This window comes from Rhipicephalus sanguineus, chromosome 1, assembly GCF_013339695.2.
Source record: "Rhipicephalus sanguineus isolate Rsan-2018 chromosome 1, BIME_Rsan_1.4, whole genome shotgun sequence".
In the NCBI taxonomy this organism is placed as follows: Eukaryota; Metazoa; Arthropoda; class Arachnida; order Ixodida; family Ixodidae; genus Rhipicephalus; species Rhipicephalus sanguineus.
Genome location: NC_051176.1, coordinates 105,145,441 through 105,158,117, shown reverse-complemented (window position 1 = coordinate 105,158,117; position 12,677 = coordinate 105,145,441). Strand labels below are relative to the sequence as shown.

Genomic DNA, 12,677 nt, shown 5'->3' with positions numbered 1-12,677 from the left:
TCTAAGAAAAATGATTACCTAAGCATACCCGTTATTCTTATTGATTCGTCCTGACTTGCCACATATATAACTCTCTTTAACAATACATGATAACTCCCTTTCGTAGTCGTGTTGTATCTTGAAAGAGAGTTATATATGTCGAAAGTCAGGTCTCACCAAACGTTCTTGAACGTGCGCCTAAAACATGATATACGAGCTCTCTTGCATTCTGCCTCGTTTAAATGTGGCCGCCGTGAACTATGCCAGAACCCAGGACCTCGAAAGACCATTGGCAGTGAACCACTATATTAACACCAGTACGTGCTCATTGTTGTCAGTAAGTCTACAAGAGTCTACGGCCTATCTACGCGAAGTCTTTGCGCATACTTGTATGCCCTTGTCAAAACTTACTGCACACTGTCCACGGAGCAAAATTAGTTGATGGAAACGGTCTATAGATAGCTTGTAGACGATACCGATCAATGTCTACAAGCTTTCTATGGACTGGCGAATTATGTTTTTAACGGAATGCCGAGTACCAGGTGAAATATTTGAGGACCCCTCAGTTCACTGTTTATTTAGTCCCCCCCCCCCCGCTTTAGATGAATTGACTACTTCCGTTGCATAGTTTTGACGAACTTGTTTTGAGTTCTGTCGAACCCAAGCATAAAATTTCCGGTTGGTCGGCACTGTATTAGTTCAACTTCGTTTAATTCCCGCCCGGACAATTAACTCGCACTTGTCTGCTACGGAACAGGTACAAGTCGGCCCAAACTTGTTTCCATGCAGAGCGCGCAGACTGCCTTGTAATTATGTAGGACAGACAACGAAAACGCCGCTTTTTGTAGCACAGAAGGTGAGCATCACACACGAATGTTGTTATTGTTTCGACGAAACCAAGTCATCACTCAGCTGGCCAATGGCACTAAATCTACCACTGTTGTACAAAGCGTTTTATGAGAACTTGTTCCGGCGCCTAAGTTTGCTAAACGTGGCGCTCCTCCGTCCTTTTTTTCATGTTTCAAGCATTGCGCCAGGAATAACATGCTTAGCAAACGCTTTACGAGAGTCTGCGTACACACCCGTCCGGGGGGGCCGAAACTGGTGTTGGATCCACAACGGCTGGGGCCTCCGTCGTAACTGCCACCTCGATCCCTGCCGTAGCCGCCACTCTGATCGCTGGCGTAGCCACCGTCCCGTCCGCCGCCATAACCGCCACCCCTATCACTGCCATAACTGGGCCCTTGTCCATCGTAGCCACCTTGGGGAGGCGGAGGATAGGCGCCAGAGGCTGATGGCATGTATTCACCAGACGACTGCCGGCTCGGCGGGCCTCCGTACGATGGAGCTCCGAAGGATGTATTAGAACCAGAGGCATAAGGGGGCGGTGGTCCTTGGGGAGGAGGTGGCCCGTATCCATCCGCAGAGGGCCCGTAGCCTCCACCTGGCTGCGGCATGCCTCCGGGTTGTGGCATACCGCCACCATAACCCTGCCCGTACGGTGGAGGGCCGCTCGGTGGTTGATCGTAGCCTACAAATCGCAGAAATAAGCCGTTGATCTTGGTCACTGACGGAGGCATCGCGAAATTGCGAGGCCGGCAATGTTTGAGCATGGGGCCCAGCATGGCTCCGGCAAGCCAAGGAGAGATCCGCAAGAAAATAATGACAATTGTTGGGGTTTTACGTCCCAAAACCACAATATGATTATGTGGGACGTCGTAGAGGAGGGCTCCGGAAATTTGGCAATCTGATGTTCTTGTGCACCTAAATGTAAGTACACAAGCCTCTAGCATTTCGGTTCCATCGAAATCCGGCCGCCGCGGCCGGGACTCGATCCCGCGACTTTTGGGTCAGCAGTAGAGCACCATAATCACTAGACCACCGTGGCGGGTATGTGCAAGGAAATCCTAGGGGGAAGTTAATTATAAGCCGTCCCACGTGTTCAGTTGACTAACCACTATCGCTTTAACGGTAACAGTTATATGATTTAATAAAGCAGAGTTTCACAACTGACTTAGCGGCTCCTCAGCCCGAGGTCACGGAATTAATAATAATATCTGGGGTTTAACGTCCCAAAACCACGCTATGATTATGAGAGACGCCGTAGTGGAGGGCTCCGGAAATTTTGACCACCTGGGGTTCTTTAACGTGCACCTAAATCTAAGTACACGGGCCTCAAACATTTTCGCCTCCATCGAAAATGCAGCCGCCGCGGCCGGGATTCGATCCCGCGACCTTCGGGTCAGCAGTCGAGCGCCATAACCACTAGACCACCGTGGCGGGGCAGGTCACGGAATTATGAAGGCGGTGAAATGTAGACATTGTAGTGCGCAGGGACATTCACTGCACATTATCTCGACCACATGTCCATCTTCGTTTTTATCTTCTGTTATTGTCCAATTTCATGATTGAATAAAATTAAGGAAACGTAAGGGCTGTATTCATTTTTTCGTTCTTAAGCGCCGATTTTTATTGGTCGGCCGTCTTTGATAATTATATACGCCAGAAGTTATGATCGGCAGGCATCTGTTCTTACCAACAGTTCTAGACTAAAGAACATTTTGTGACCTTGCGCGACGTGGCACTGCGCAGGTACGCTATCACTCGAGCGCACCCCATCTGCTCTGCTACGGACGAAGCGCGATGCCGATTGCACAGACCGCGGCCGTTCCTTCTTGTTTCGAGTCATCACAAGTTGAGCATCTACTGCCATCCTTAAAGAACGGACTCGACGAGAGTGGCAAAATCATTGAGCTATATCTTGGTGCGAACGCATCTACCGTAAGTCTCGGTAGCTTCCATAGCCTTGCACCTGATGTACGAAACGCAGTATAGGAAGGTGAAGCACATTAATGAGCCGGGGGGGGGGGGGGGGGGGGAGGGGTTACACGACGACATGTAATTAATCGACTCCTGCGGTGCATGTAAGAGCGGGCGTATCGCATTAATGGATAAAGGAAAAGTGAGCTGGCTGCCGCGGAAGCGCACTCTCTGGAAACATGGCCCATATTCGCAAAAACTTTCTTTACCTAAAGTTGTTCGTAAGGTCAGATGCAGTTAATCGTAATGTCGTTCATGTATCAGCGAAGGCGGCCTGCCAGTGGTGAACAACACTCACGAACGAAGAACTTTGTAAATTCGGCCCCAGATTCTCCCCCTTTAAGACGAATGCAGATGTGTCAGATTAAACCAGGTCGCATAGAATTATGGTGGGGCGCTATGAAATGTTGAAAAATTGCAAATAGAAAATTGAAATTTATTCCGCAACAAGAGTATACGTTACGAGGAGGACAGGTAAAAGCTGTTAGAACAGCTTCAGGAGCCCCGACTCCCTGCTACACAGAGAGGCAAAGAAGCGTGCTACTAATTGATTACAACCCACTAGTACAACCTGCTATGTTACACGCTAATGACGCATTTGTGCAAACGCGGTTACTGTAGCGCATAGTGTTCCCATGCTTCCAAATGAAGTCTCTGTAGACACTACGCTTGATACTACGCTTTCAGACAATAATTTATTAAGACTGAGCACGCATTGCGGTGGACTGCATACCACCGCGAAGTGGCTCGAATGGCGGCGCGTAAGATTGTGTCGCCGCACACGAGGCGATATGCGCAACATCTCACTATTCTATCCCTTGAAAGTAGCTGTCGTGATAGTGGGTTGGAACATGCGGCTCTTGACCAAAAACTCATGACACAATGATAGCAAAGTGGAACTTTTCCACCGCGCAGCGTCGTTTTGTGATGACATGCCGGCTCCACGAAAAAGAAGTTTCTACGCAAAATCCCATCTATGACGCGCTGAATGACAATCATCACTGCATTAAGAATGAACTCATTAGAGAAGCGAGAGGCCACATAGACGTGAGCTGGTTTAACCTTCTGTCGGTAACTCTCGGAAAAAAACAGGGGCCGAATTCACAGAATTTCTCTTTCTTAAGTGCGTTTTCTCATTGGTCAGCTTGCTTCGCTAATGTGTCGCACATCGTTACTGGTTGAAATGTTCTCTTACGAAAATATTTAGCGTAAGATGCTTTTGTGAATACGGGCACAGGTAAACATCGATGCCAAATGTATTATCGAATGCTCAGAAACATGTGCATCTTTTTTTCTGTGCGTGTGTGTGTGTTTGTCAAAAAGAAATTTTAGTGGTAGATTGGGCACAACTAAAAATGTGCTTCTAGTCGACAGAATAACAAAGGAGGTAGTTTTAATCGCCTCTTTTCTGTAGTACGGGTAACCTGAACGCCATCGCTAGCATTATCGTGACCAGATACTAATGTGGTGGACGAGATATTGCTAACGGTGGACCAGAATTGCGACCGGATACCTCCTGGTGGACCGTATCCGGCTCCGGGGGCAGGCGGGTAACCCGGGTCTGCTCCTCCGGGTGGTGGGGGTGGGGGGTAGCCACCGGAGTCGCTGCCGTAGCCGCGCATAGGCGGCTGCGGAGGGTAGCCTCCCTGGTTGCTGCGAGGGTAGCTCATCTCTCCAGTGGCACCAGCCTAGGGCCCCCGCTGAGGATCTGCACGGAGCATATATCGGCACTTCACGAGCATGAATGTCCTTCACGGTGAGGCCATCGCTCGAAGGCTCAGAACCCACAAACGATGAGCATACGAGTCTCTTGACACTCTTATGCTGTGATTAGTACTGATTAACATTACCGACAAACTTGTTAAGATTCATAGAAAGCCATTCCTGATCCGCCACGATGTGTGTCCAAATAGATGGCTAAAGTGTCCAGCTGCTGAGCACGAAGTTGCCGTTTACATTGGCACTGAGGTGATGGAATTATGAGGGCAGCATAAAGAAATTCACGTGAAATTCACTCTATATGCCCTTTAAGGGCCTTCATTCGTCCAAACTAACCCGCAGGCTCTAAGTACAGCATGATGATGATGATGATGCAAACTTTATTGGGGTTCAGGGAAGACGCAGGGGAGACCCCGCGCCACCCGGCTAGTCCCACGTAGGGACCGCCAAGCCGAGCTTGGCGGCCCGTTCGCGGGCACTCTGGACGGCCAGGGTTTGGTCATGGAGTTCTGGGCTGCGCAAGAGCGCTGCCCACCTGTCCTCGCTGAAGGCGGAGCCGATGGCTTCACATTCCCATAACACATGGTTCAATGTTGCTAATTGCCCACAGGCAGGGCAGTCCGCACTGGCATACCGTTCAGGGTATACTGCATGAAGAACCGCAGGGTTAGGATACGCACGGGCTTGTAATAGTCTAAGGGTAACTTCCCTCGTCCTACACAAGGCAGGGTGTGGGAGGGGGAATACCCGTCTTGACAGATAGAAATGTTTAGTTATTTCGTTGAACGTCAGCAAGGGTTCCCAGCGAGGCAGGGGGACTGCGGAGGCGGCGCGGTCAGTAAGTCCTCGCGCGGCCTCGTGCGCGCCCTCGTTAGGGTTGGAGCCCTCAGTCGACCCAAGGTGAGCGGGAAAGTGATAGAATGGGGAGTGATGCTTTCCCTCAAAAAACGCTGTACATCTTTCGTATGTCAAACTCCTCTCCAGAAGTCGTTGCGCGTCCAAGACGTTTCTGGAGTAGTGCCACTTGACTAGGCATAAAGTTAGAAGGACGCTGTAATTTACGGTGTTCCAACCAGCGGCACTAACGAGACCAACCTACGATGGTTTCGACGTGAAAGGCTGAAATCACTGTTATAACCGCAATCTCAAAAGCACGGATCTCGGCACTAGGCGCGTCCTTTGTCTGTTGATGGCTCGCTGGAGTTTAAGAAATAGCGTAGTCTGTACTCACCGGGGAGGAGCAAATTTACGGCCGGTTTCCGGCGAGTGATGGCGGCCGAATTCCACTGGCACCCCGCCCAGCGCGCGGTACGTGCCACACGCGCGTCTTTAACACTGGTGGCGCGTGAAAGGCAGAGAAGAAAAAAATTCACACAAAATGTCCTCTGGGTGGTGTCTAAACAATGCGTAAGTGTTTGCTGCTATTCACCTGCTGTTTCATCCTATTATGGTGCTGTGTTTGGTATAAGTGCTAGAAACGTAGCCAAATGAATCGTAAAACGGAGAAGATTGGCTTCGACATCGAAATGTAGAGCGAGACCAGCATGAGACGACGAAGAAGAGGCTATAATAGTGCGCCAATTGGATTGGATCTAACTATGTCAGATATTATGTCTTTGGGAGCCTTGCTTCTTGCTTGTTTGAACCTTTTTTCTTGGTTCATACCCACTACGGGGGATTGGCCATGAAACCAGCGGTTAATATAAGAGGGGAATTTTTGAATTTGAGGCGATGGAGAAGGAGTAAATAGGCCGCTTAGGGCATAAACAAAAATAGAAGAGAGAGATCAGCAATAATACAATTATATGGAATACGACCAACTAGTGAGAGGGATTTCGAAGTAACGAATTTTGATTGGGAATAAATATTAACAAAGAATCATTCTGTGCCACGATGAAAACCGCATATGGCTAAGCAGACGTTCCTCTAGCTGTAGCTCAGTGAAGACGCTCCAAAGGAAAGAATATTTTGAGAATTCAGATTAATTTTTAAGTTTCTGTATAAAATTTCGAAATGAATTTTCCTGTGACTAGTGACGCGACGGCATGAAAGTAAAAAAAATGATCGATGTTTTCAGGCTCTTCACAGTAAAAGCATAGAGGAGATGGCAGGACGACCGCCACCGTAGCTCAGTTGGTAGAGCTTCGGACGCGTTATCTGAAGGTTGAAGGTTATTTGAAGGTTGCACCGCCTTCAAGGATCCATTAATATCATTCAACGAGATGACCTCAGCTCACAAACTAGGGCGCAGGCTCTTCCCCCCTCCACACCCTAAATTGAATAAAGCGCAAGCGGTCACACTACGACGACTACAGACAAAAACGTACATCACTCCAGCCATGCTAAACAGAATCGATCCAGACTTTTCACCTCAGTGTCAGCACTGTAATCACGTGCACTGCAATTTCAAACATATGCTCTGGCTGTGCCCCTTTAATTCGGGGTCAGGATTATCGGACAAACCCTCCTGGGAGGCTCCCATGCGCGGCATGGAACTCAACAACCAACTCCTGGCAGTCCAGAGGGCCCGGGACATCGCCGAGAGGCTCCAGCTTCCGGCACTTTCCTGGGTGGAGCCACGTGGCTGAGCTAGCGGGACATCCAGTCGCGTTCAGCTTCTGCCACTTTTGGACCACAATAAAGTTCTCTCACTCACTCACTCACTCACTCACTCACTCACTCACTCACTCACTCACTCACTCACTCACTCACTCACTCACTCACTCACTCACTCACTCACTCACTTGTCATAGGGACGTTTGCTCCGGGGTTGAAAATTTTTTAATTGAATCGAAACGGTTTTGGTCTAAATTTTTAAGTTACCATTATTAAGTTATATCGATTACTCCAAAGAAAAATTTAAAAAATCATACAAATTATCTACGTCCATTTGTATTAGACTATCCGTTTCTTGGCCAATCCCCGAAAGTGGGTGTTAGTCAATCACGTAGGAGTTCAAGGTAATTGCTCCCGATCCAGCATCAAGCACTTGTATTTCCTGCATTTGCTCTGTGTCGCGGTCTTCCCTGGTCTTCCCCGTGGTCCTCCTTGGCACGAAGTTCGTCAGCGCCTGGAGTGGCCAAATGGAAGGCACATCCCACGACCGGCGATGTGCGTGTTTTGGCATTAAGTTTTTCGCGTAGTCGGAATTTTCCTGATGTGCACAACGATCCATGTCGGCCTTACATTTTGTCCTAGAGATGGCCTTTGATCCATCGCCTAAGCAGCGGCGTAGGCAGGGGAGGGGGGGGGGCTGTTGGTGAGATCAAGCCCCCTTCCTTCCCCCAAAACAAACATTCGCACATTTTGTATGTGTATAGATACCTATACACGCACACATACAAACACACGCTGGAATGTATGTAAAGGCGGGGGGGAGGAGAGGGAGGATCCCTCAGAAAATTTCTTGCTAAATAATAATTGTTGGGGTTTAACGTCCCAAAACCACGATATGATTATGAGGGACGCCGTAGTGGAGGGCTCCGGAAATTTTGACCATCTGGTTTTCTTTAATCTGCACCTAAATCTAAGTACACGGGCCTCAAGCTTTTTCGCCTCCATCGAAAATTCAGCCGCCGCGGCCGGGATTCGATCCCGCGACATTCGGGTCAGCAGTCGAGCACCATAACCACTAGAACAGCGTGGCGGGTTGAAATGAATAATACAAAAATGTCTGGCTATGCCGCATCTAAGGGATCCATGTTAGCACGAACAAGAAAAGAAAGGCTTGAGAAAGAAAGAGAAGGAAGCGAAAGCTCCGGCGCTAAACTTCAACTTTTTATTCTAACTGCGGAGCCAGCAAAATACTAGTAACAACTTGATGTGGGCTAGTTGGTTCATAATTAGAACAAATAAAGTAACAGCGCGAATGAAACAAGGACGACAAAGGAACGAAGACCACAGGTCAGCGCTTGTCCTGTGGTCTTCGTTCCTTTGTCGTCCTTGTTTCATTCGCGCTGTTACTTTATTTGTTCTAATTCAGCAAAATACATTTGCTTGCGTGCTTCAGTATCGTCACAAAGAAATCACAGTGACATATCCACAATCACGAGATATTTCAGCAAAACCTTCGTACAGAATGTTCTCCTTCTACATTTTTAACAACGGTAAGACGCGTTTATGTGTGTCATATAAGTTCACTTTTGCAAGCGTGGGTTCGAACATTATATAGTCGATGAAGCACTCGCCTTCTGAGCGTGGGGTCTTAGGTTCAAAACCCAGCAGGACGACGAAATTTTACTTTGTTTTATACATTTCTTTCCAGCGATTCGTCTGACTTGACAGAAGCACGGACGAACGGACGAACACACTGTTTTATCGTTCAGGTGACATAGAAATACTTGCGCATTTAATAAATGCAGCCTATTAGGCACTCCACTGCTCGGATTTTGCGGGCTAACTTGAATGCACCGTGCAGCGACCGCTCGCTGCTGCGATGAAGTTTGTTCGAATCGTGCTTTTATTATTACCCCCCCCCTCCCATAATCATCTAATGGAGGGCGCCTTGTCCTTGTTTAATGTGGAAGGTATGCAGGTTTTTTTTGTGAAAATGGCGGCCGAGGACCCCTGCTGTTGCATTCCAAGAACTGGGTACTTCCCACCTTAACCTCCGGAAAGTCGGGGATCAAATTGCGAGGGATGCGATGCGGGCGTGCTGGTAACACATCTTCAGTAGGTTTTCTTGTAGCGCACATAACAGACGGGACAATGCCCGGTCTTTTATATGCGCTACAAGGAAACCTACCATATTGCGAACCTCGTTTTCTTTCGAGCTCGACCAACGGATATTGGAGACGAGGGGGCTGGTGGGGGGGGGGGGGGGGGGAGGGTGAAACTTCGCTCCCCTCAATGGAGAACTCAGCGCACGCCTATGCTGCCAATCACTAGGTTCGCAATGCCGCAGCAAGGGCAATTCATGGTGTTAGGAAAAGGAAACCTCGAGGTCAACACTGGTCGTGCAGCTCACGGGAAAACAAACGCAGACGACACCCGCTTTCCGCCGGAAGTTCCCAAGTGTACAGTTCCCAAGTGTACAGTAATAAACTGTGATTGTTTATTTTTTCTATCAATTTTGACGATTGTTTATTTTTTCTATCAATTTTGACACGGACGTTCAAGTCGGTTCCATCGAAATTCGGCCGCGAGTATGGTAACTTAATACGCGCCCTCATGCTTAGCAATGCGACGCTAAAGGCACTAATCCAACACAGCGGGTGTTTCTCGCAGCGGCAATAAGAACTATAGTCCGTTACAGCCTAAGAATAAATACCCTTTCTGGGCCACAAAAATGTTCATGTACTCAGTGGCTCAAATTGTCTATTGGAGCACATTTTCAGTGACACACACCTCGTGCCACTGAATTCTCTTGTTCGGCTTGTCTACACGCTTATACATACCCACACCGGCGCATTCGTCAATGCCTAGTGGCACATATGACAGCGACCCAAGTTACCTGTTGGAGCTCATATACAGTGGCTAGTGCGCGGTGTCATGGCATGGTATATTGTGTTCCTTGCCTGTTGGAGTATATACCTTTCCAAACCATTGGCCGAGAAGTGAAGCATACCCAGTTGTTCGAGTTCTTTATAAGTGGTTTAAGCTATGTGTTAATAGCACGTCAAAGTGGATGCCGTTAGCCTGACAATGCTAACCTGCTAAAAATAAACGCGTCCAAAAATATCTGCTCGTCCTGGCTGTATTATCCAGCTATGCTCGATGTGCACTAGCGGCCAACATTTAATACATTTCCTTGAATCTGGCACATTTTTCAGAATATATTGACAACAGGCACTCAGTTGTACTTATGATAAAATTCTGGGGCGGAATTCACAACACTTCTCTTCGTAAGTGCGTTTTTCCATTGAACAACCGGCTTCGCTAATGGTATGTCCTGCGTCGTGAATGGCTGAAATATTCTCGTACAAAAAATTTTAGCTTAAGACATTTTTGTGAATAAGGGCCCCGGGGGAATAACACATTAGAAGCAGCTTGTCTTGCCATACCTAATAGAGAAGCTATATATTGAATACCGCACACGTCATGCGCCTATTCTTTCAAACAACGAAAAAAAATTATGCACGCTACATCACCGTATAGAAAGAACAATACAGTTAGCGAAAACAATGTGCGTGCGTGATTTCTTTGCGCGTGTGTATGCGGGCGTGCCCTTCTTCACTGCCGTATATACAAAGTGATGTCATCACTGCAAGAGCACGCTTTCAGTTGGCGAACAAAGCAGCATTTATTATTACGGACCCAATCGGCGCATAAATAATTTTGAACCATCCAAGGAAGTACTGTGCTATGAAGTAGTGGAGCTCAGACTGACGCTCCTCTAATATACACAAATGGAAGTACACCCTACCGTGAGAATAAAAGCGCTGCTAGGCATCATTTTAATTACTGAGGCCACTGGGCAAGGCGTCTTCGAATTTCTAGGTCGTTCGATACTGTGAGACTTCGGCAACGTGGACGAATGAGTTCCATTCATGGAGCTCTCCTGTTTAACCCTGGGGAAACAAGGCCTCCGACGGATGCGAGCCCATGAAGACTGGCGGTCGGAGAGGCGCTCCTCAGTTTCCTTGGACAATGGCAAGCAGGGCCTTCCTGTAGTTGCCCGACGTGTCTGACTGCAAGGGACAAACAAATTGTGGCCTGTAGCTTGGCGTGTCATACTGTTCGTCCGAATGATACAGATAAATGTCAGCAGAGCTGAAACTATATTAACAAGGGGGAAGGGAACAAACGCCTATACCGTCCTTCTTGCCTTTGTCCGCTGAAAATTTCGATCAGTGTTCACTCTATGCAATCAGGACGATGGCTGCGCATCGCCATAGTGGACACTGACCAGCTAGAAATGAAATTAAGGTACCAGAAATCAAGATAGGATTATGACGCACCTGAATAGTTGAAAACAGTGGAAAATTTGCGAATATCTGCAAACTACTCGCTTGCATATCTTTCTTTTCCCCGTTTTCAATGAATCGCGCCTCTACAGTATTTCATTGTCTTTCCTATTTGCGCCACTTCTATGTAGTGTGTGGTAGTTGGATATTTCAGAAAGCCGCCGTAGCAGAGCAGTCACTACCCCCCCCTTTCCAATCCTACACATAAATACGACACGCCTACGTCTATCGCAGCATTACTCTTTTAAAGGCGAAAGCCTTAGATGCCTCATCAAACGCGAAATTTGACAGTCGGCGTCGGTGTCCCGTGTCAGCGGTGTCGGGGACGAGTGATGCGAAAAATCATCATCACGTGATGACGTAACCATATGACGTCACGATGACGTCGCATATCGCCAAAATTTGTGACGTCATAGTGCCGTAACGTCACATGATGACGTCATCACATGACATCGTAGCTTGGTCAAAGGTGGTCTGATCACGGAAGTAATGCAAAACCAGGTGAGGTGCATTCGATCTTGGAGGCAGCGCAAGACCACGTTAGATGCAGAAAGCTTTCGAAGGGTGGTGGGACGGGATCAATACATCGATTGAGAAGAAAAAGAAGTTGGCTTTCACCTTCGAGTCGTCTTAGGTGATTGCATAAATGATCCTGTCAGTTTTTTTGTTGTTGTTGTGTTTTTCACTTCGTGGGTGTCTGCACGAACACATACTAGATAGGAACTGATCGGATATTTTTCAAACTGTTCTACAACAACTTTCTCATAGTAATTTCTTGCCCAGCATCGTTGCCTAAAAAGTTAATTAATTTTTGCTTAATTACGCAATCAAGCAGAACACCAAAATAGTGTGACTTACGCCATCAACAACATAACATGCATTTGGTCTCGTCGTCATAGAGTGCGTTGGCATATATTTTAACAGCGAAGCTGTTTAGCAAGTCCTTCCTTGCATCTCGCATCACGAAACTATCATCATCATAAACGAGTATCTACCACAGAAATTGGGTAAATCCCACTACTCAGCACTGGTCCACTAAAAAGGAAGAAGGCAACAGTTAGCCCAACACTAGGAACTGGAAAGGCAACGGCGGCTGCGAGAAGACCCCGAAGCGATGGAAGACCTACGCCAACGACGACCTGCCCGTAGATCTATGAGAGGTGCGAACGCTTGGTTTCAGCGCGAGTTTCTGTCTCTGGAGTTTGGACATCTGTGTCGTGTGACTGTCTGTGGTTTAATTCGAACCTTTCTGCG

General features: G+C 47.8%; 1 protein-coding gene across 1 annotated transcript in view; it reads right to left on the bottom strand.

Annotated features, from left to right (window-relative positions):
- Window positions 1-10,721: 10,721 nt before the first annotated feature.
- Window positions 10,722-12,677, bottom strand: part of LOC119395056 (annexin-B12-like) — a 58,983-nt gene continuing 57,027 nt past the window's right edge. Inside the window, exon 12 of the mRNA XM_037662353.2 lies at window positions 10,722-11,147. Within this exon, the coding sequence (XP_037518281.1) occupies window positions 11,091-11,147 (57 nt within the window). The 3' untranslated portion in view covers window positions 10,722-11,090. The remainder of the gene's footprint in view (window positions 11,148-12,677) is intronic.